The sequence below is a fragment of the Natrix helvetica genome, assembly GCF_964273705.1.
Source record: "Natrix helvetica genome assembly, chromosome: 2".
NCBI lineage: Eukaryota > Metazoa > Chordata > Lepidosauria > Squamata > Natricidae > Natrix > Natrix helvetica.
In genome coordinates this window covers 238,089,649-238,113,004 of record NC_138552.1, presented here as the reverse complement: position 1 = coordinate 238,113,004, position 23,356 = coordinate 238,089,649, and the positions used below count along the sequence as shown (strand labels likewise).

The window sequence follows — 23,356 nt, the reverse complement described above, 5'->3', positions numbered from 1 at the left end:
AAAATGATCTCCCATTAAATCAATGGCAATAGCAACAAGTCCCCCCCCCCCCTAGAAATGTAGCTTAATCCTGATTCAGTTCTTATGTGACAAGTAGTTCCTGTAAAATGATAACAAATGAACATGCAGGAGGAAATAGACTTTGAAATTATGATCTTGCTGTGTAACATGTATTATACTGAGTCTTCCTGGATTATCCCAGAGACTTATGGAATCCCACGTACTGCTTCCACAGGCTGTCCTTACCTCCCCAGCAATTATTATTGAGTAGCACACAGCTACAAAAGATTATGGTTCTGTAAAGTCAGTATCAATTTCCTCAAACTCCTTTAAATAAGCTTCCTTAACTAATCACCACATTTTATGGCAGTAAACCAAATTATGCCAAGAAATGTGCATTTGCCTATCCTAAAATTCTTGCATGTCCAGGCAAAATGAATGTTAACAAACACTTAGTTTATGTTTACAGCATCACCCCCACAAATTAAAGCACACAGTAACCTTCTTTTACACAAATGTAAGAAATGTGCTGAGATAATCTGTTAATAACAAAAGTAATTCAGTACCTTGTCAGGAAGAGAAGCAAGCACAGGTTTTTGTTTTTTTTCACCTGGGATCAAAGTTTTCAACTGAAAAGCAGTTTTATAACTGATTCTAATCTGAAAAGCTAGAAATAAAGTTTATTGTTAATAATTAAAACTAAGTTAGTTAGAGTTCAGCAGATTAAAATTTTCTCTTGCTCAAGATCTCATCCTCTACATATCACTTAAAGAAACTAAGGTAGAAAAACTGCATGTTTAGTGAGTAGCAATAGGGACCCAGCACCTTGAAACTGCTCAAATGGTCCAAATTATAGCTCACATTTTAGCCTATTATACCCAACCTTTGGGGTTCATTTGTATTTTTTTTACTGCTGTGCCACCCTAGAAAAGGAATTCACTTAAGCATGAGTGCGCAATGGTTATACATCTGTCTGGGTTCGTACAATCTACTGAACTATTAGCTGATTAACTACAGTTAATTTTTGTATATTATGCAAAATTAGGCACTGTAGATATTTAATAGCTTAAAGGGAAGAGTTTCCTGAGAAAGACATGGAAAGTAATCAGGAATCAACAAGAAGTACTATTACAGAGAAATGCTGATAAATAACTCAATTAAAAATCTGGCTTAAAGGTAGAGCAAGAATGGAGTGGCAAGACAAGTGACTAGGAATTCAGTGTAACTGCGCCATAAAATCTGCCTTGAAGAGTAAATGAACAACCTGGCTCAGTGTCTACCAGTTGTTTACTGCAATTAGGAAGGGAAGTATGTTAATATTGGCAGAACAGATAGTGCCATTCAAATCTTGGTACAGTCTGCATGCTTGTGACTGAAAACCTATGCTTTGGTGCATAGGGCACCTAGTACGCTATGTTGGACCAGGGGGGCAAAGTACACTTAATTTGTGATTTCTAGAGATATTTCTAGCCCTCAGTACACGACAGGAGATGTTTAGTACAAGTTTTTTTTGTCAGACTTAGTTGATTTTGATTCTACAATTTCATTAAGAATATTGCCCATTTATTTAAGCTGAAATTATTCTTTCTACTAAACAGTAAGCCTATTGATACTTAAATCAAAACAAGGAAACATAAGAAACCTGTTTAAAAATGAATAATTAAAGGCACCAAAATCTGTTTGAAAGCCACAGGAAAAGAGCTTACGGTAATTCCTTGTGACTGCATAAACATATCCATATTCAAAATGTTAGCTTGGCAACAATGCAAATTGGTTTATTGTTTTCATCTTACACAATTTCTATTGCCTTGCAACATGTTGGTGTCTCCTATACAATATTGATCAGGCCTAAATCTGATTACCTCCCAAGGTCATTGTCATCTGCAGTTTTGTATTGTAAATACTATGTAAGATATCAAGGACAGGAGTATTTCCTTTAAGAAATGGTACTTTGTCAAAGAGGCTGGGTGGTTTGTGCAATTCATTCACAAATAGTTAGAATGTGCTGACTTCTATAATGTAACCAGATGCTATCAGTTCATTTGTTTCTGAAAATAGCTGCAGCATACATATACATTTACAGTCAAATGTGTTTTAAGAAACTATTTTTCTTTTTTCTTTTTAGGTAGTGGAGAAGAATGTGGATCCAGAAACTACGTTGCTAACCTACCTTAGAAGGAAACGTATCTGAGCTCAAGAAACATGCACTGTATGGAATTTAGAAGAGTCCATATATTCCCAGGTGGCCTAAGGGTTCAGGAGCAGACTAGAATACAGTAGAATAAGTTTTAAGATTTCTGAGTATTCCATGCCTGCTATTTCTGTTATTTCCAATATTTCTAGTGTTGCCTGAATTAAACTGAATGGAAGCACATTCACAACTCATAGTACAATCTCTGTGTGAGAAGATGGATAACTTTCGTCTTCTGTCTTGCATTGCATCAGTATGAAAGAAGCTGAGCTACTTGATTCCTACGTTGGAAAATTAATGACTAACCTGGAAAATAGCATGGCTTATTTCTAATCAAATCTGATTTCAAGATGAACAAGCAATGCCACATCAACCACTCAACCTCTCTTACCTCACATTTATCTACTGATCCTTGTTATTAAGTCCTAAGTTCTTCTAAATAGCCTCAGTTATCACCAGTTGCAATAACTATTATGTCATGGTTACAGCTGGCCATTACTGGAGGATATGAAGGACGACTGCTCTCCCTCCAATATCTGTTGCCTGACAACAATGGTTTTCCTAAGGACTGGCATACCCTTTGCTAAAATACATTTCCCAGATAACGTAAGAAGGCTTCAATAAACTGACAAACAAAATGCCAGGTGCCACAAAGATATCTTTACCTTCTCCTTTCTCATTAATTAAATCCAGTTGTGGTCACATGATGCCCAAACACAAACTAACAACTTCATTTAAGTTGCACAAATGTAGCTTAGGCAATAAATGTGGTTTTGGAGCTCAGAAATCTAGACTGAGTGATCCTAAATGAACCATTGGCACTTAAGTTTAAAGAATGTAGGTGGCCATTGCTGGGATCTGTCCTCTGTTGTAAGTAATGAGTCAGTGCTTCTTTCCTGCAGTAACTGAACCAGGGAGTTCAGTTTGGATATCAGAAATTCAGGAGATGGAAAGATATAGGCTAGCTAATTTAAGGGAATTAATTCGCTGGTTTGGGTTAAATCTAAGCCTTCAATCTTGTTTAAAATAAGTAGCATATTAATGCTTACATCATAGTTAATCTTAGATGCTGAAAGAGGGGCCAGGAAAGAAGAGCAGACGAATGGGGAAAGTTCATCCATTAGGATCCAGTTTATTTGTTTTTCATAAGAAGTTGAATAGTGTTGCCATGGAAAAATAATTGCTTAGTACTAATTACATTAAGAATGTGGAATATTATATATTTTACTAGAAATATTTTACTTGAATTCTGTGCTAGAGAATTAATGCCTAATCTGTTTTTTTTCTCAGTCATATGTGTAGAACAAATAAATATATCTAGTGCATGTAAATCAATTATTCCTTTTTTGCCAGCTGATGCTCTTCAGCAATTAAAAAAGGATAAAATTGTATTTATTTAAGGATCTATGCACAGTTGAAGTTGGACATATTAACCACAAACTATAAAAAGGCATATTATGAGACTTCCAGCTTTGTATGCAGTTTTATACACAACACATTAAATTAACATAATCTCTCAAAGAACTATCAACCAAAAACACCGATTAGCAAAAAGCAGCTCAGAACTGATTGATATAAAGGCTTGCTTGAAGAACTGAAATGAGAAAGCCATGTGCCATTATTGGCTGTGCTTCTTGACATACAAACCAAATAAGATAATAATTGGAGGCTGTACTCACATCACTTGCAAAAAAACACCAGCCAAGGTCGCCCTGTGAAGGAGATGAATGGTTCCTAATATGATAATAAATACATTAAAATACATGATTTATTTTAATCTTTATTATCTTTTGTGCTTTCATCCTTTTGGTTAGTTTATGATTTGATATTCTGTGAATCCAGTAATCAAGTTAAGCATGTGGTGTGAACATGGTTCAGGAGTCAAGAGTCAATTTAGTCCAGTCTTGTTCAATAATTGTGTGATTTAAAAAAATCATTTGATTAAATCCTATACTTAAAAATCAGTTTTCCCATCAGGGAATACATATGAATAAACCCAAATAGCTTTCTTTTTTTTAAAAAAAAGGCAGATTTTTTAGCCTGTTCTTATGAACCACAATGCAAGCTTGTTACCAGGACCACAGACTTTCAATGATAAAGAACTGTATGCGATTAGCCAAGTTGGTACATTTTCCTTAAGCTCTATCCTCTTAGTGGGCTTGTGTGGAACCAAGCTCGGCTGTGGAGAAGGAGGCTGTGGTGCTTGCACAGTCATGATTTCCAAGTTTGACAACTCTCGAAACAAAATCATGTATCCTTTGTACCCCATTCACTAAGATGGAAGAGGTCTTGAATGTGGGAGTGCAGAATTTCAAGACAGGACAGGTGCTGGGAACATGTGTTTGTCAGAATCAATCTGTCCCTCCTGAAACTCCTTTGCAGGTTGAAAAAAGATTGCATGCAAGAAATAGCAACTATATCACAAAATCTTTGCTTACTGTCCCTTGTACAGATATGTGTTAGAGCTATGTGAATATACTGCTGTCCTGTGCAATAATTGTATGGATTATTACTAGGAGTCTATGGAGATTTTCAGTCATCCAGGTCATAAACCTCTCAATGGCTCTCTAAAAGAATGCAAATGATCAGCTGTTTGCAAGGAATATAAATCTTTCAATTCCCCACCATTCAATCAGAGCTGAAGAAGCTTCTTGGAGAAGAAGTGAAACATCTTCAAAGAAAAAACAAGAAAGTCCAGTTGCCTCCTGAAAAAAACACCTTTGGGATGATTATTAGAAGGAATAACTTTCCCCAACATTTCTAATCAGCCACATTTCAGCTTGGATTAGAAGACTTCCAAGCTCCCGTCCAGCCTTTTGGTTTTGAAATCCTGAAGTTCAATTGAATTTAAAGTTTCAACATTCAAATTTTGTCTAACAATTTTACTAATATTTTAGTACTACAGAAGCATTGGATTGGATAGCATTTATTAAAATCACTGCACTTTTTCAGCTCTGGTCTCTTAGATTAATACTTGGCAGATTTCAGTGAATGACAGTGAATGATGATCATCTGAAGGAATGATAATATCATTGCCTTAATGCTATTTTATTTGCTTTCCCATTTACCCTCCACATCTTTATTTAATAATGGTGCTGGAAATCAGAAGCTACATCTTTTGTCCAATGTTTGCCTAGGATGTCAACTTTCATAGGCCAAATGGGGAGGCATCACCTTCCAAAACATTGGGATGATGCCCATATATCTATATCACTTCCAGTTTCAGTATGAGACAGCCTAATCCCGAACATTGGCTTTCATTGGTTTATTGTACTTCTTTAGAAAAATGAAGATTTTGTAAAACAAGCGATTTCCTTAATTCATTTCTCCAGACATTATTCTGCAAATGCATGTTTATTCCCTATCTGCGCTCTCCACCATGTAGCTGTAACCACTGTTGAAGGCATCGGAAGCACAAAGACAAGGTTGCACCCTGTACAGGTAAACTGGAGCAATGTGATTATGTGTTAACAAATGTTTAGGTTCACAAATTGAATTAAGCTATATGTAGGAAAAATTGGCAGTTCATATAATACACAAAACCCAAAGACCTATTATTTATATGTAATGTGATGTGTGGATCAGACCAGACATCATTGTGTTCATACCTGTCACTAAAAGCAAGTTGGTTAGTTGATTTGTAATGGCATATTGTATGAACCAATTCTTCTTCTTCTAGGAGAGAATAGCCAAAAGCCATGGATCACAATGTGGTTTCTGCACTCCTGGGATTGTCATGTCTATGTACACATTGCTTCGTAATCATCCTCAGCCTAGAATGGAAGAGATTGAAGATGCTTTTCAAGGTAAGATTGCCAGACACAATCGACCACAACTCCCATCCTTATTGGCACAATTACTTTTCATCATGGAATAAAGCAAGAAATCCATTTGAAAATGATTAGGTTGATCTCTCATGACTTGGTAAATTTGTTGTCATGTCTTTTGACACTGGACTCTTGCCTTCCAAAGTTATAAAGGCCCCAGAGACATTTATTTTTCCCCCCTCTATGGACAGTTTCCTTTCTTGGAAATAAAAAAAATGAATTTCTTTATGGTAGACAAAAGCAAAAACTAAAATAACCCTTTTCCTATTATGTTCTACATGCCTGTTAACTTTTTCAACTTGATTTGGCAACATAGGAAATCTCTGCCGCTGTACAGGATACAGACCCATCCTGGAAGGGTACAGAACATTTGCAAAGGTAAGGAACTAAAGATAAAATGTCTTGGGGATGGAAACAGGCTGACTTTTCCAAGTACCGTAAATGTGAAGATGCAATCTGTTTTGACTTCAGCTAAAGAAATGAATACTTCATAGCCATGTCTATGTAGCTTACTTGACCATAGTACTGAACTAAATTGCCACTATCTCCTACTGGCTTGGTTTTCAATTTCAATGTTTTCCCTATGTTGTCTCCATAGAGCAGAGGTGGTTTGTTATCATTATTAATCATTTATTTGACTATAGCTATTATTACGTTGTATATAGCACTCAAAATGTAACTACATTTAACTAAATTTTATTGTGACATTTCATTTCATCATCCTGTATCCTTCCAGAAATAGTGTAGTCCAATATCTCTTGCCATTTGTAAAGTCTGCATTCTAAGTGTTTTCTTGATAAGTCTTATGAGGACTTCTTTTAAGAACTTGTTGTTCATTGCATGTCATAAGGATTCGAAACCCTCTATCTGCTCCTTTTATCAGCTTAACTTTTGTTATCATTAGTGCTTCTGCCGAGATTACCCTCATTATTTCTGCCAAATTTTCTCTCCTTTCTTCATCTATGTTCTGATCAATATATACTAGATTGATAATATGAAATTTTATACAAACTGTAAGTGAGGATTATGGAGATGATGTTGAAAAGCCTTTTTATAAAAGATAAACAATTTTATATAGAATAGAATATAAAGATCAAATATCATTGGATGATTTCAGGATGATGTAATTAAATGCCATAACATAAATTTACTTCAAATTTAATATACCTTATGTTGAAAGGATGTAATAATAGCTAGGCTTATTTATAACAATTTATGTACATGTATATTAGATTGATGATACTAATAATGGGAAAAAACATGGGATTGAAAATTATTAGAGAATGTTATGAATGCTAAAATAATAGAATGACTTAGAATAGGATAAAAAATAACTTTATTATTGGATATATTGAAGATGATATAATGAATCATTATATTAATGGTTATATATTTAGAATACCTTGTCTAAAATGGAGAAACAATAGTGATAATCAAACAAAAGAAGCATAATAATAATGTATACAAAGATATCTTGATTGACAATATGTGAATTTTGATAAAGCTCAAGTGATGACTATGGAAAGGACGCAGAAAGACCTTGTAACCAATCGACACACTGTATGTAGTTGAAGAGGCTTTTATGTTATATGTGTTGTGTATTTGTGTTTGTTTGAAAATAAAAATTTTATTAAAAAAAAAAGAACAGAGGTGGGTTGCTACTGTTTTGCACCAGTTCGGGTGAACCGGTAGTGGAAATTGTGACTGGGTCATCGAACTGGTAGGGTCGGAAGGCTCGTGATTCCCCCGGAATGGTTCCTCGGTTGCCATGGCATGTTTTTGGGGGGCATTTTTAATCTTCTGCATCTGTGCAGGCCTATTTACAGGCAACTGAGCATGTGCACAGAGCAAATCATGCCAGCACCAGTAATGCTGGCAGCAACCCACCTAGCCATAGAATCACTGGGATAATCATCTTGAGTTTTATAGGCCAATGATACACAATTTTGTTTTTCTTTATCATCCAATTCCAATAAAAGATTCTGGAACATTACTGAGGGTTTGGAAAATGGGCTCAATGAGAGAATATGCTAAAATTATGCTCAGGCAAGACAGAAACGCTGTTATCAAAAAAAAAAACTGCATTATGGGGGTTGCAATAAAGCCTGGCGTTGCAATCTCCTTTAGGGAATGGTTTTTGTCATTCATTTGTGACTAGATTTGCAGGTGGTAAGTTTGTGGTGAGGTGCACAACTATAGATAGTACATCAACTGCAAGTCTTTCTGCAATACGGTGACAGTTATTCACATCTTGGTTCCAACTTATTGTGGCTACTGCTTTGCACTCTATGAGGGGTTACTTCTGAAGAATGTTCAGAAATCACAACTGCTGCAAAAATAAGTAGGAAGACTGCTAACTGATGAAAGATATGGGGAACAGCTGTCCATGTGGAATAATTTACAGTAATTGTCATTTGCCTGAGGGGCACAAATTAAATATTGTTTAGGGCTTGACGATTTGAGGAATTACCTTCCCAAGTATCAACCTGTCAGGAGAGACCTTTTTGAAGATGACCTGGCTGCTGATATATGGTGGAGGGCAGGGGTGAAATTCAGCAGGTTCTGACTGGCTCTGATAATGGGAATTTTGAGTAGTTCAGATAACTCGTAAATGCCACCTCTGGCCGGCCCCAGAATGGGATGGGAATGGAAATTTTGCAATATCCTTCCCCCAGGAATTGGGAGGGAATGGGGATTTTGCAGTATCCTTCCCCAGCCATGCCCACCAAGCCACCCCCACAGAACCGGTAGTAAAAAATCTTTGAATTTCACCACTGGTGGAGGGTCTTCTATGTGGCTCCCAACCTATGAAATGTTTTTTTTTTGAGGAGATGGATTTGGTGACTTCTCTTCCAACATTTAGAAAAATGGGGAACACATATCAATTATCTGTTGTTTACTATATCAATTTTAATTTAGATTTAATATTTATTTACATCCTGCTTTTATTATTTTTATAAATAATTCAAGGTGGTGAACATGCCTTATACTACTTCCTCCTCCTATATTCCCCACAAGAATAAGCCTGTGAGGTGAATTTGGGGTGAGAGAGAGTGATTGCCCCAAAGTCACTCATCTGGCTTTCATGTCTAAGATGGGACTGTCTCCTGGTTTCTAGGCCAACACCTTATCCACTAGACAAACTGACCCACAATTTTAATTTTTCATATTTTAATTGTATTGGTTTTATATTGCTTTTATAATTGTAAGCTTATTTGATTTCTTGTATAATAAAAAACAGGGTGCAAAATAAACCAGTAACTGTCCACCATGGGAATTGATTGTTCATTTGTTGTTATTGTTGTTATTGCCATTGTAGCCTACCTTTTCTCTGAGAACTTAGGGTAACTGTTGTGGCGGGCTGAGTTGTTGGTGGACTCTGACAGCTCAGACAATTATGGGACTGCTCTGGAGGATAAGGAAGACTCTGGAGGGTGTTTGGAGTCAGAGCAGGAACTAGAGAGGCCTGTTGGCCACCAGGTGGCATCTGAGTCAGGGAGCAGTGAAGAGGAACAGAGGGAGGTTGTCCCTGATGTCCCTATGCGTAGAGCTGAGAGGAAAAAGGAACAGCTGTGGAGAAGACGTCATAGAAAGAAGTAGGGACAGCTGGCTAAGGTTGTGGCCCCTCCCAAAGAATTTATAGGTGGACCGATGGGAGCGGAATCTTTTCAGGAAACAACAGTCTATTTTACTAGCCGTTGAGAAAGTATTCCGTAAGTTTAATCTTGGTTTCTTGAAGATAGCTTTCTAGGCTCCTAGCCAAAGGGTGGCTTTATCTATGTAATTGGTCGTTGCAGACAGACAAGCCTGTGTCTGCATATTCATTTGAATCACGGGACAGAGCAGTATCTAACAGTGGTATTCTCCTGATTTAATTCTTACCTTGAAAGTGGATTAGGGTGAAAGCAATAATTGGCTCAAAATCATTTTATAGTTGAATGGGGACTTAAAGTTCAGTGTCTTCAGCTTAAACCCTATCCTTTATCCATGACACTTGAATCTGATCCAGCACAACTCTTTAAATGTTTGCATGTTCTTTCATATGTGCTCCATAGTTTATTTGGAACTATTTCTATATCTTCCTGTTTCTATCTAGGAAGGAGGATGCTGTGGAAAACTAGTAAAAGGAAAAGGTTGCTGTATGGCTGGAAAAGAAAAAAATGCGGTAAGTGGCATAAATCAGTTGGAAAAGTGTACTAAGTATAGAAAAGAAAAAAAATGAAAATGTGTCCTCCAACTTGCATTAACTTGTATATACCGGTAGCAGATTTCACTTCTAAGATTAATTATTTAATATTAAAATCTCTATTGTATTGTGCTTGCTGTACATATGTGTGTGTGTGAGAGAAAGAGCAAGAATGCAAGGAAAAAATAAGTAAATTTGTTTTAACATAGATTAAAATACCAAAAAAGAAAAAAAGAGAAAAAAAGAGAAAAAAAGAAGATTAAAAAAAAGAATTATTATTTTTCCGATTTCTGTCTTTTTAATATGTCTGCTAATTTGCTATTTTTTAAAATCATGTCTTATATTTTTTTAAAGGTTCAGGGGTGCAATGATAAACAAGTCAATGGAAATAAACAGTTGAAGAAATTATCCTCAGCAGGATGTTTTATAAATGGATTAGGGTTACAGCTCCCAGAATTCATAAGTACAACTGTCCCAGTATAATTACTAGTTTGTTTGCTTAGGAATTTTGAAAGTTGTAGGTTTAATAAATTAGGAACTATTGGATAGTAGGAAACTGACTTAAGAATTACTTGGTCATGTAATACCTGAGCAATTATCGTTACTTCTTGAAGGTTCTTACTGTTCCCAATTTTTTTTTTACAAATTTAGAAATTAAAAACATGAAAATAGTCTTTAATAGTATAATAGTAGAAAACCCAAAAAGAAAAGAAAATGTATATACTATATTGTTTAATTTTATACTACTAAAACTCTTCAGAACATAGAATAATAGTGTTGGAAGGGATCTTGGAGGTCTTCTAGTCCAAACACCTGCTGAAGCAGGAGACCTTATACCATTTCAAACAGTGGCTATCCTGCCTCTTCTTAAACACCTCCAGTAATGGAGCATCCACAACTTCAGAAGGCAAGGCATTCCGCAGGTTAATTGTACTCACCATTAAGAAATTTCTCCTCAGCTCTTGTATTCTTCTCTCTTTCTCTCCTTTTCTCCTTATGCCTGTAACCTTTAATTAGGTGAATCAATGCATCATAGGGCAACAAATTTTGAACCAAGGTACCTCAAATGACCTAATTTACGGAATGTGTCCAAAATCTTGGACCCATGATGCCAGTGGAATTGAAATTTGGCAAATGTGTTGTCACAAATTTGTACTGCACTTCTGGGTGCACCCCATCCTACCCCAATTTGGTAGACTGGTCTCAGCCAAGACTTCTGGAGGCTAGGTAGATTGATTCCTCTTTTCAGCCACTGAAGATCAGGTAGAGCAGTCTCATCCTAGCTCTCTGGAAACCAGTAGACTGTGCCACCATTGACTGCTGAAGGGCAGTCAGCTAAGTTAAGCTGGCAGGAAGCCAAAAGCCACTTCTACTCCCACTGCTTTTTTACCCCTGATCATACTGTTTCCCTGTTTAGGTAAGGAAATATCTCTGAAAAAATAATCCACTGGATCTTGGGGTAATCTAATAATATATACATTGCTTTTCTTCTGCAGGGACTGATTACCACAACTCTGTTCAGTACATCAGAGTTCCAGCCTTTAGACCCTACCCAGGAGCCTATATTCCCACCTGAGTTATTGGTGAGTTTTCTTTACCTCGCCAAGCTAATGGAATTTCTTTATGAAAGTTTTTGGCATTTTTCTTGATTTGCACACATAAACTAGGACTCTGTCAACATATTTGGAGGGCACCACTTTAAGGAAGAGTAAACTTAGATACTTAGTGCTGGTGTATGGTGTATGGTGCTGGAGAAGACTCCTGAGAGTCCCTTGGACTGCAAGACAATCAAACTGGGTCAGTCCTAGAGGAGATCAATCCTGACTGCTTTTTAGAAGGCCAGATCCTGAAGATGAGACTCAAATACTTTGGCCATCTAATGAGAAGGAAGGACTCACTGGAGAAGAGCCTAATGCTGGGAAAGATTGAGGGCAGAAGAAGAAGGGGACGACAGAGAATGAGATCACTGGATGGAGTCACCAAAGCAATAGGCATGAGCTTAAACGGATTCCAGAGGATGGTAGAGGTCAGGAAGGCCTGGAGGAACATTTTCTATGGGGTCACGATGGGTCGGACATGACCGCAACTAACAACAACAACAACAAACTTAGATAAATTGTCTGGAGCTAACTTGAAGGTTATATCATCAGCTTTTTTTTTCTTGACACATTTCAGTGGTGAATTAGGAATTATATAGAGCTGGAGAGAGAGAGAAGGAGGAAGAGAAAAGGTTGGTTGGTTGTGTAAATCAAAGAAAATGGGTCAACAACAACTAAATGCAAATTGGGAGTCCTTGATTCATCACTCTTTAATCTTAAAGTAAATACTCTCAGATATGATGGGAAATGTTATCACTAACAGTTTGCAATTCCATACAGAAACAGTGCAAATGACCCAAGGCATTAAGCAACAGTTGGCTGCTGAAAAACATCTGTATTTCCTCTGTGTATGTAGCTTGTTGGATCACAGAACATCAGTCCAGGATAATGGCCCTGCACAGGAGTTGAATTGTGTCCTGACCAGGAAACATCTGATGATGGATATTTATCTCCTTTTAGCATCAAAGCTATCTATTCACCTTAGTCAAGCAATTTGTTCCATAATTCAGGAATTTTGCATTCAGGCATTTTGCATCCTGATCTTCCTTAGACAAGGAAGCTGTATTCAGGAGACCTTTCAGGGAATATAATTGTAGATTATATTCTATATTATTAAAATAATAATAACAAAAAAGTCCTAGAAGAAGGGAGAAGCAAGAAAATATATATTTATGCCCACAAAGGCTCCTTCTTTGCTGGTCTTTGAAGGCTCTCAATGAGCTATTTCAGAGAGTTTCCCCCTGATTTGATTTCATGTTGCCATGTTTTTTATTTTCTTTGTATTCTTGCAGTGTCCTTTTGTTTTTATTTTTTTGTGGAACTTGTTTTATGATGTATTTTTTTCCTATATGATTCATCAAAAATCATTTTAATTGTGGCAACAGAGAAATAAATAAATAAGTAAATATACAAACAAATAAATAGGAGTCTGCTGCCTTAAAATAAAAAGAGTATGTCCATATATGAAGATGAGAGAATCGTATCTGGACAAGAAATAGACAATTGATTTCAAACCCCATTCTATGACAACTTCAAATTAAATCTTATATTAGAGAGTACGTGGATATAAAACCAATATAACAATTGCATTATTTTATGAGATTCCATGAAATGGAGAGCATAGAACATGAAGTGGCAGGTTTCTGTGGTTACAAAAAATAGGTTGGGCAAATTGTGTTACAGTGATTTTAGGGTTTATAAATAAATAAATTCCATGGCAGAGCTGCCAAATCTGTGGGTTGTTACTCCTAGATGATGTAAAGCAAATCTGAGGATGGCCACATATATTTTCGACATGTCCAAGCGCAACAAAATCACTATCAGAAGTTCTTCTTGTTTTGTCCACACAGACCTAATGGTTTGCACACTGAATATCAGATTGCTGCCAGAATTTATTCCTGTCCTGTCTAGATAAGTTGGTTCCAAAATCAGAATTTTCTACAGGTTCTATCACAAAAAACAAATATCTCTATCATTTTACACACACACACACACGCACACACAATTTGAAATTAATTATTAAATGTAGATGGTATATTTATTTCTTTGTCTAACGTTAATCCAAGCCTCTATGAAATTATTTGCTTTAGTAATAGCAAAAGCATTTAGACTTATTGTGATAGTGTATAAGTGATAGTGATATACTGTATATATTCATTTTCATTGTATACATGTTGTGCATTGACAATAAAGGTTTGATTTGATTTAACAATACTCTGAGTGATTTACAATGTCAGCATTTTACCCCCAACAACCAGGGTCCTCATTTTACTAACCTTGGAAGTTTAGAATGCTGAATCAACCTCGAGCCTTGTTAGGATTGAGTTCCAGGCTGTGTCCAGAGTTATCCTGCAAAACTGCCTTCCAACACTGTGGCACCATAAGGAGTAATCCACTGCAACCAATTTTCTTAAATTCTAGCTAATCACTTCTGCCTTATTAGCCTGCAATCAACAGGGCTTTGGTGCAGCCTTGCCAGACACAAGGGGCAAAGGATTTTGATGAACAAAAGCTAGTATTTCTCAAGCTGCATTGCCTCAAGATTTGTTGCAGATAGATCTTGGAGACCTCTTGCCCCTCCCACTTACAAATACCCAACTGGATAATGAGAGCAGATTTATTAACTTCATAGAATGGATCCTGTGGCGCTCCTTGTTTCAAAAAATCCTGAAGCCTGTCACTCACTCGAAATAGTAGCTGCAGCTAGAATTCAACCCTCCTCTTCTCCCTCATACCAAATGGAGATTGCTTGCTTTGTGATGCCATGCTATTACATGAAGTTAAATCTGGCCTTTTTTCTATAGATACAGAAAAAGCCTGTTGAAAAACTGTGTTTCAAAGGCGAGCGAGTGATGTGGTTGCAACCATCAACTCTCAAGGAACTTGTTTCTCTGAAAGCTCAGCATCCTGATGCCAAGCTTGTAGTAGGGAACACAGAAGTGGGTAAGAGGACCAACTCTGTTTGCTGTTGAACAATTGCACACAAACATAAACATAGCAGTATATAATTGATTGACCAGTCAAGATTTTACTTCTTCCTTCATAATGCCAGATAAAGTCCCTTGCATCACCATTAATAATTAAGGTTGCAATTTTATACACATTTAAAACAGGAATTCTGTTTTAAAGATAATTAATAAATTTATAATGAATTAATACTAGTGTCCCTGCTCCCCACAATTTGGGTTAACATGTATATTAGGTCATAATGTGGTTAGCAATAGGAACCCAACCACTATCATTTGTAACAGTTAACTTACAACAGTTAACAAGTTGTATGAACCCAGCTAACATGTAGTTTATTTAGTAAATATGACTATAGTATGATGGCTATGCTTTATGTCTAATTTAGGGGAAATTTGATATTGGATACTGGGTGTAAGGCCACTAAATGTCCTCTCATAATCCATATATATATATATATATATATATATATATATATATATATATATATATATATATATATATATATATATATATATATATATATATATATATATATATATATATATATATATATATATATATATATATATATATATATATATATATATATATATATATATATATATATATATATATATATATATATATATATATATATATATATATATATATATATATATATATATATATATATATATATATATAAAATTTTCTGAGGTTTTCGCGGGTGTTTGTATGTACGTCTTTGGTTGTTCGGGTTTTCTCCCGCGTAGAATTGGAAGTATATTCACGACGTTTCGATGAAGTCTCATTCATCATCTTCAGGCTGCTGCTTCCGGCTTGCTGCTTCCGGCTTGGTGCTTCCAGGAGCAATGTGAGATCTCAGCCGGTTCCTCTCTTTAACTGCCAGTGGGGGTTTGTGCTGATTGGGTGGGAGCTTGGCTGCATTCTGATTGGGTGGAGGTGTATTCTGATTGGTAGGGGGTTTGGCTGTGCTCTGATTGGATGGGAGTTTGGCTGTGCTCTGATTGGATGGGGGCGTGTTCTGTTTGGATGGGGGTCTGGTTGTGCTTGTGTTAGTCTGAGTTGCAGAGGGATTTGAGCTGGTGAGCTGCGTTACTGTTGTTTGGCTTCGCATTTGTGGTCCTGCCACATCTCCGTGGTGGGCATCAGTTTGCTTCATGTATGGGTTGGAGGGGTTTAAAGTGGCTAATAATGCAGCTGTGGTCTGGCTTCTGGTTTGTGGTCGGGCTTCTGGTTTGTGGTCATTATCGGTGTGGGTTTGGGCTTGCTTTTTGCGTGGATGTGTGATAGTGACATCCTGTGTGGTTTTCGTGAGTGTGGGTCTGGTATCATTCTTAGTGTTAGGGACTCGTTTGTCAGTGAGGGCGGGTTTCCAAATGGCTGGTAGGCGGGAGGTATCATCTCGTTTATTCATGCTGTGTGGTCGTTTTTCTATCTCAATAGCTTCTCTGATTATTCTGTTGTTAAAGTGTTCAATTTTGGCAATAGTTCTGGTCTTTTTAAAGTCTATATCATGTCCTGTGGCTTTGAGGTGTTGGACCAGGGAAGAAGTTGGTTCCTCCTTTCTGACTGAGTTTTTGTGTTCTTCAATGCGTGCCTTTATTCTTCTGTTGGTTTGTCCGATGTATGTGGTGGGGCAGGTGGTGCATGGGATTTCATATCCTCCTTGATTTTCTAACTCTATTTTGTCTTTGGGGTTTCTCAGGATGGTGGATATTTTTCGGTTTGTGTAGAATGCTGTCTTGATGTTGTGTTTGTGGAGGATCTTGCTGATTCTGTCTGTGGTGCCTTTTATGTATGGGAGGAGGGCTTTGCCGTTTTCTTGTTCACTGTCTTGGATTTTAGTGGGGTTTTCTTTTTGGATTAGGTTAGTGATATTGTTTCTTTGGAATCCGTTGGATGTTAGTACGTTGGTGAGAGTGTGTAGTTCGGTTTTGAGGTGTTGTTCGTCAGCTAAGCGTTTTGTTCTGGAGATGAGTGTCTTGGCTACAGAGTTGATCTGTGCTGGGTGATGGTGTGAGAGTGCGTGCAAATAGCGGTTTCTGTGTGTTTTCTTCTGGTAGATGGTGTGTCCTAGGGATCCATCGGATTTCTTATAGACTAAGACATCCAGGAAGGGGAGTTGGTTATTGGCTTCTGTTTCCATGGTGAACTGTATTTTGGGGTGTAGGCTGTTGAGGTGTGTGAGGAAGTTGTCCAGTTTATCTTTCCCGTGTGGCCAGATTATGAAGGTGTCGTCTACGTATCTGAGCCAGAGTTTGGGTTTGTGATCGGATTTTTCTAGAGCTTGGGTTTCAAAGTGTTCCATGTAGAGATTAGCATGGAAACAGAAGCCAATAACCAACTCCCCTTCCTGGATGTCTTAGTCTATAAGAAATCCGATGGATGGAAATATCCACCATCCTGAGAAACCCCAAAGACAAAATAGAGTTAGAAAATCAAGGAGTATATGAAATCCCATGCACCACCTGCCCCACCACATACATCGGACAAACCAACAGAAGAATAAAGGCACGCATTGAAGAACACAAAAACTCAGTCAGAAAGGAGGAACCAACTTCTTCCCTGGTCCAACACCTCAAAGCCACAGGACATGATATAGACTTTAAAAAGACCAGAACTATTGCCAAAATTGAACACTTTAACAACAGAATAATCAGAGAAGCTATTGAGATAGAAAAACGACCACACAGCATGAATAAATGAGATGATACCTCCCGCCTACCAGCCATTTGGAAACCCGCCCTCACTGACAAACGAGTCCCTAACACTAAGAATGATACCAGACCCACACTCACGAAAACCACACAGGACGTCACTATCACACATCCACGCAAAAAGCAAGCCCAAACCCACACCGATAATGACCACAAACCAGAAGCCCGACCACAAACCAGAAGCCAGACCACAGCTGCATTATTAGCCACTTTAAACCCCTCCAACCCATACATGAAGCAAACTGATGCCCACCACGGAGATGTGGCACGACCACAAACGCGAAGCCAAACAACAGTAACGCAGCTCACCAGCTCAAATCCCTCTGCAACTCAGACTAACACAAGCACAACCAGACCCCCACCCAAACAGAACATGCCCCCATCCAATCAGAGCACAGCCAAACTCCCATCCAATCAGAGCACAGCCAAACCCCCTACCAATCAGAATACACCTCCACCCAATCAGAATGCAGCCAAGCTCCCACCCAATCAGCACAAACCCCCACTGGCAGTTAAAAAGAGGAACCGGCTGAGATCTCACATTGCTCCTGGAAGCACCAAGCCGGAAGCAGCAGCCTGAAGATGATGAATGAGACTTCATCGAAACGTCGTGAATATACTTCCAATTCTACGCGGGAGAAAACGCGAACAACCAAAGACACACACACACACACACACACACACACACACACACACACACACACACACACACACACACACATATATATATATATATATATATATATATATATATATATATATATATATATATATATATATATATATATAAAATAGATTTTCAAGCATTTTTCAGCACCCATTAACAATTTTCTCCCTACTCTCTTGGAGACCCAAGATTTGGGAATCTGTGAAGCAGAAGAGAAAAATTCTTGGCTTTATACATTCATTACAAGCCAGTGCAAGTGTCTTCCCTTTTAGGCATGCAGGAATGGCTCTGGAGATTGCTTTAGGAAGGGAGTACTATCGCCACTGAGATGAGATCCACTGTTCTGGCAGTCTTTTATATGAGAACTTCGTTGCTTCATTGGCAGATTTACTACTTCTAGTTGGCTGCCATGTCTGCACTGACCCCATTGGATTTTGTTTTCTTCAGGTATTGAAATGAGATTAAAGAACTTGCTGTATCCTGTGATTATAGCCCCAACTTGGATCCCGGAAATGAACTCTGTTCAGTGCACAGAAGAGGGTAAGCAGTCTGCCTGTTGCCTCAAGGGATTGGCAAGAGGCACTTGAAATGCACAAGGAAATATTTACAAGCCATGACAAAAAAAACTTGGGTGGCAGCTCTACTCCCCTTGCACTTATAACCTCTCTCTGTTCCTGGTATACTGATTCCTGGGGCAGGTTCTAACCAAATTCAGATTCAATTGACACTTTTGCCAGCCACAATTTCTGAACACATTTAGCTTCTGAAACAGTGAGATTGGCTGGTGGAGTAATCTATTGAAAAATGCCAAGAAGGTACTAAGAATTGTACTGTTCAACAAGCAACAAAAGCCTGGATAGGCAGGGAATAGCACTATCAAAGGCATTTTTCTAGGACCTTCTGGGAAAATTGTAAGTACAACACATGGCCAAATCAGACACAGCAAGTAGAGTCCAACCCAGCCCAAGACCACACTGAGGCAAGCCAGTTGCCTTAGAGCAATATTTTCCTATCAGATTGCCTGGGAATTCCAGGGGCTACAATTTTAATGTAAATTACAGTGTGTCTGGTTGGGACAAGCTATCCCAGAGCAGATGGCCAAATTTCTGAATGAAGACTTGGGATCAGGTGGCAAGTGGGACGTTTGTTCAGAAGCCTCTGTTTTAGATAAACAAACTGATTTGTTCTTCAGAAATTGATTGAAGACTTACATATACGTGCACTCATCACACTCCAAATGATTTCTTTAGAAAAGGGAGCATATATTTGCATTGCACTAATAAAACATATATACTCACTTATTACAAATGTAATAAAACTTTTTTTAAAAGGGTGATTTGCTGCATAACCAAGGATTTACTCACTTTCTTGTAATGGTAGAACTGGCATGTATCATCTAAAATCTGGTAACTGCTGGAAAGCCAACATCTTGGCATGCTGAGAATGCTTGCAACCTTTTTAACAGCAGTAATTTTGGTTCTCTAACTTCTCCTGAAAGGGGTCAACCTGTAATCTCTACCCCACTCCCACCCCCTCTTTTCAGAGTTTCTTTCAGGTTTGCCACTATGATTGCTGAAAGCCAGTGGCCCAATTTTTCCTGCTTTCAGGGAAGAAAGACAACAAATCTGTAATGTACATTGGAAAATAAGCATGTCACAGTTTTAAAAGAAGCCTCCAAACTGGATGTTCTATCCCAAAAACCAACTGTCCCCACATATGTGATATAGTCCCATCTACCATGACCCTCACATTCCTTCCTTGCTAAGTCAAGTATTCATCCTTATAAGATATGCAGGAAATAAAACCTTTCCTGATTCTTAAAAATAAACCACAGTAAAGGGAGGAGACTAAAGATTTAAAAATTCTTCAGTTCAGCTCCTGAGAGCAATACCTTATGAAGGTCCATTTGGTCAAATAGCTCTTGTTTCTGGTTTTACAGGAATCATATTTGGTGCCTCCTGCAGCCTGAGCTGTGTGGAAGAGGAACTCAGGAAGGCAGTGGCCCATTTTTCTTCCTACAAAGTAGAGGTCTTCCAAGCTGTCCTAGAACAACTGAGATGGTTTGCAGGGCCTCAGATCCGCAATGTTGCAGTAAGTGCTTGCAAATAGTTTCTGATAAAGGAAGGAGACAAGAAAAGCAGGTGGGATGTACTGTTCCTTTAAAATCCCAAAGGTGCTTTGTAGGAGAAGCTTGGATGAGAAGTTTAATGTCTTCGAAGAAAAAACAAGGAAGTCCAGTTGCCTCCTGAAAAAGCACCTTTGGGACAACCATGACCTGGATAGCTGAGAATCTTACAGTTCCTTTAAAATGTATCTGTCTTTGCACTTTTATATCCCACTTTATTTTATTATCCTTCACACAATACTTCCCCTAATACTGGTGGCCAAGCTAGTCTACTGACTTTAATTTCAATGTTACACAACTTCATCTGCTTCCGAATGTAAATGTTTCTTAACCTTGACAACTTTAAGTTGTGGAGTTGAGGTTGTTAAGATTGAGAAATACTGGCTGTGAAAATAGTTTTCACAGTCAGAATACCTACATGCATAAATTGCTAGACATGCTGATGTTCCCCCACAAGTTTCATGGTGGGCAACAATGCATGATCTCAGGGAGTTGTGTAGCAAATGATCCTGTAATCATCCTTTGTTGCAAAAGTATTTCCACTTCCTCTTCCAATTTTATGGCAAGTAGTGTGAGAATTAATAGCTGGATCCAAGCCATCCTGTGAATTTCTGCGGCTAATTGTAGACTAGAAATCATATATTTTTGTTCCTACTAGAATAATTCCTGTACCGTGAATAAAGAGAACAAGCCTACAAGGCAATAAGATTTCTCATTATTTGGTAAATTCAAACTGATCAGTGAATCTTCTCTTGCATGGCTTAGTATGAACAAATCTTCAGAGGAAATGTCAGCTTAGGAGAAGCATATCTTTTAATTTATACCAACCTTCAGGCCAGAGAGATATATTTTAGACTGAAAATGAGTAATAGTGTTTGAACTGACAAATCAGATTTGCCTATATATTTTCTTTGCTAGGACATGTTAAATGCCCAGAAGTTTTACAGAAACAGTGAAATTAAATAATTTATCTAAATGTCTTTATATTCACCCACTCAAGTACAATTTAGAATAATGAATCAAAACATAAATCGTTTAAATCCACCAGTTGTTAATTTCATGGGAAAAAAACATTTTGCATGTTGTGAAAACATGCAGAGTAAATGATGAATTAAGTCGAGCCGTATTGCTTCCTTAACCTATTCTTGTTCTATTTGAGGACAAGAAAATCCCATTTTAATTTTAATGGCATAAAGTTAAAATATTCAGGATTTTCCTACTTACTTTGATGAGTGATTTTAACAATGTCTGTTGGCCTAATTTCTAAGACATGTCTGTGCTACATTTTCTTTCAGGCTATTGGTGGAAATATAATGACTGCAAGTCCAATATCTGACCTAAATCCAGTGTTGATGGCAAGTGGGAGCAAATTGAATTTGGTGTCAAATGGTAAGCAGTTTCTCAATTTCCCTTGTTGCAGATACACATTCTATTATGGGTGTGAATGGAACAGTTTCCATGCCTCATTTTTCTTTCTGGGGTTAGTCAGGAAAAGTAGTGTGGCCTGTTATTTTTAAGAGCCGCACTAAAGAATGCCGAGTACTTTCTTTGGTTATTCTTTCTTTTGCTTTTTTAAAAGCTAATGCTGAATGTTCCCCATAACCCCACCTGCTTAGATGGTTCCAACATGGATTCTTTAACTTTGGTTTGGTTTTAATAGTCTATGGAGATTCTCAGTCATCCAGGTCATGGTGGTTCCAAAGGTGCTTTTTTAGGAGACAACTGGACTTTCTTGTTTTTTCTTTGAAGACATTTTGTTTGTCATCCAAGAAGCTTCTTCAGCTCTGACTGGATGGTGGGGAATGGAAGGATTTATATTCCTTGCAGACAGTTGGTCATTTGCACCCTTTTAGAGAGTCATTGAGACATTTGGAGGTTTATCTATATTTTTTTTTGCAATTTTGGGGAAATCCATTCCAAATGGGTTTCCAAAACAATTTCAGTCTACAGGAACCATTTGCACTAATCAGGTGACCCTGAGGACACAGACAAACATCGGAGTGCCTCAACGACTCTCTAAAAGAATGCAAATGACCAGCTGTCTGCAAGGAATATAAATCCTTCCATTCCCCACCATCCAGTCAGAGCTGAAGAAGCTTCTTGGATGTGAAACATCTTTAAGGAAAAAACAAGAAAATCCAGTTGCCTCCTGAAAAATCACCTTTGGGAAAGTTTAGTTTTAATATTTCATAACTGAGCATTGATAAGCTGTAGTATTTGATAGCTGTGTGATAGTGTACCACACTTTGGTGACATCTGTGGTTTTTGAATCTGTTAGAATGTTGAGCATTAAAGAGAATTTTTGGAAATATTTTAGATGCCCTTTAATTTCCATTGGAGATAGAAGTGGATGAATACACTTTTCTGCTCAAGATATATGGTGAAACAAATGCCTATGTACAGAGAATGAACAGCAAAGACTAATAAATAGTTTTTCATCTGAAGGTTACAGCTAAGAAATTCAGAGTTCCCAGAAGGGTGGTCTAAAAACCACAGATAGAGCTTTGGGTAACATTTGATGGTTGATTCCAGCCTGTCTGTTACTTGATATATAGAACTTCAAAGACATATTGATTTCATATTGCCTGTGATTCCAATGTGTTATGTGGGAGGTGACACAAAATACATATATGAAGGCCAGATGTCTAGGGAGCACCAGTCTGGAACAGATAGCTAGGATATATTATTTCATTAGTGTAGTAATACTAATGTACATCACAATCTTTACTTGTGGAATTAAAAGACTAGCTACCCTTCCAACAATAAATAGTTGCCAAGTTGTATTGAGAACCCACCTGCCTACCCAACTCATCCTCTGTGTAATGTATCTTGCTTTCTTACAGAGGGCAGCCGGACAATAAGGATGGATGAAAATTTCTTTACTGGGTATAGAAAAACTATACTGAAGCCCCAAGAAATACTGCTTTCAGTTGAGATTCCCTTCAGTAGGAAGGTGAGGTGATCTGAATATTTATTGTCATGGAAAAAAAAAGACCGTGTAGTTTTATAAGGCATATGTAACACCTTAGAAAATAGGCTCAAGATGCAGAAGGATCCTGACAGACCTAGGCCCTA

General features: G+C 37.6%; 1 protein-coding gene across 1 annotated transcript in view; it reads left to right on the top strand.

The window, feature by feature from the left end:
* Positions 1 to 23,356, top strand: part of XDH (xanthine dehydrogenase) — a 66,097-nt gene that overhangs the window by 5,390 nt on the left and 37,351 nt on the right. The window contains exons 2-13 of the mRNA XM_081941646.1: positions 2,126 to 2,183; positions 4,346 to 4,442; positions 5,524 to 5,632; positions 5,871 to 5,997; positions 6,335 to 6,396; positions 10,115 to 10,183; positions 11,701 to 11,787; positions 14,607 to 14,745; positions 18,604 to 18,696; positions 20,096 to 20,247; positions 21,577 to 21,670; positions 23,125 to 23,234. Of these exons, the coding sequence (XP_081797772.1) occupies positions 2,126 to 2,183; positions 4,346 to 4,442; positions 5,524 to 5,632; positions 5,871 to 5,997; positions 6,335 to 6,396; positions 10,115 to 10,183; positions 11,701 to 11,787; positions 14,607 to 14,745; positions 18,604 to 18,696; positions 20,096 to 20,247; positions 21,577 to 21,670; positions 23,125 to 23,234 (1,197 nt within the window). The remainder of the gene's footprint in view (positions 1 to 2,125; positions 2,184 to 4,345; positions 4,443 to 5,523; positions 5,633 to 5,870; positions 5,998 to 6,334; positions 6,397 to 10,114; positions 10,184 to 11,700; positions 11,788 to 14,606; positions 14,746 to 18,603; positions 18,697 to 20,095; positions 20,248 to 21,576; positions 21,671 to 23,124; positions 23,235 to 23,356) is intronic.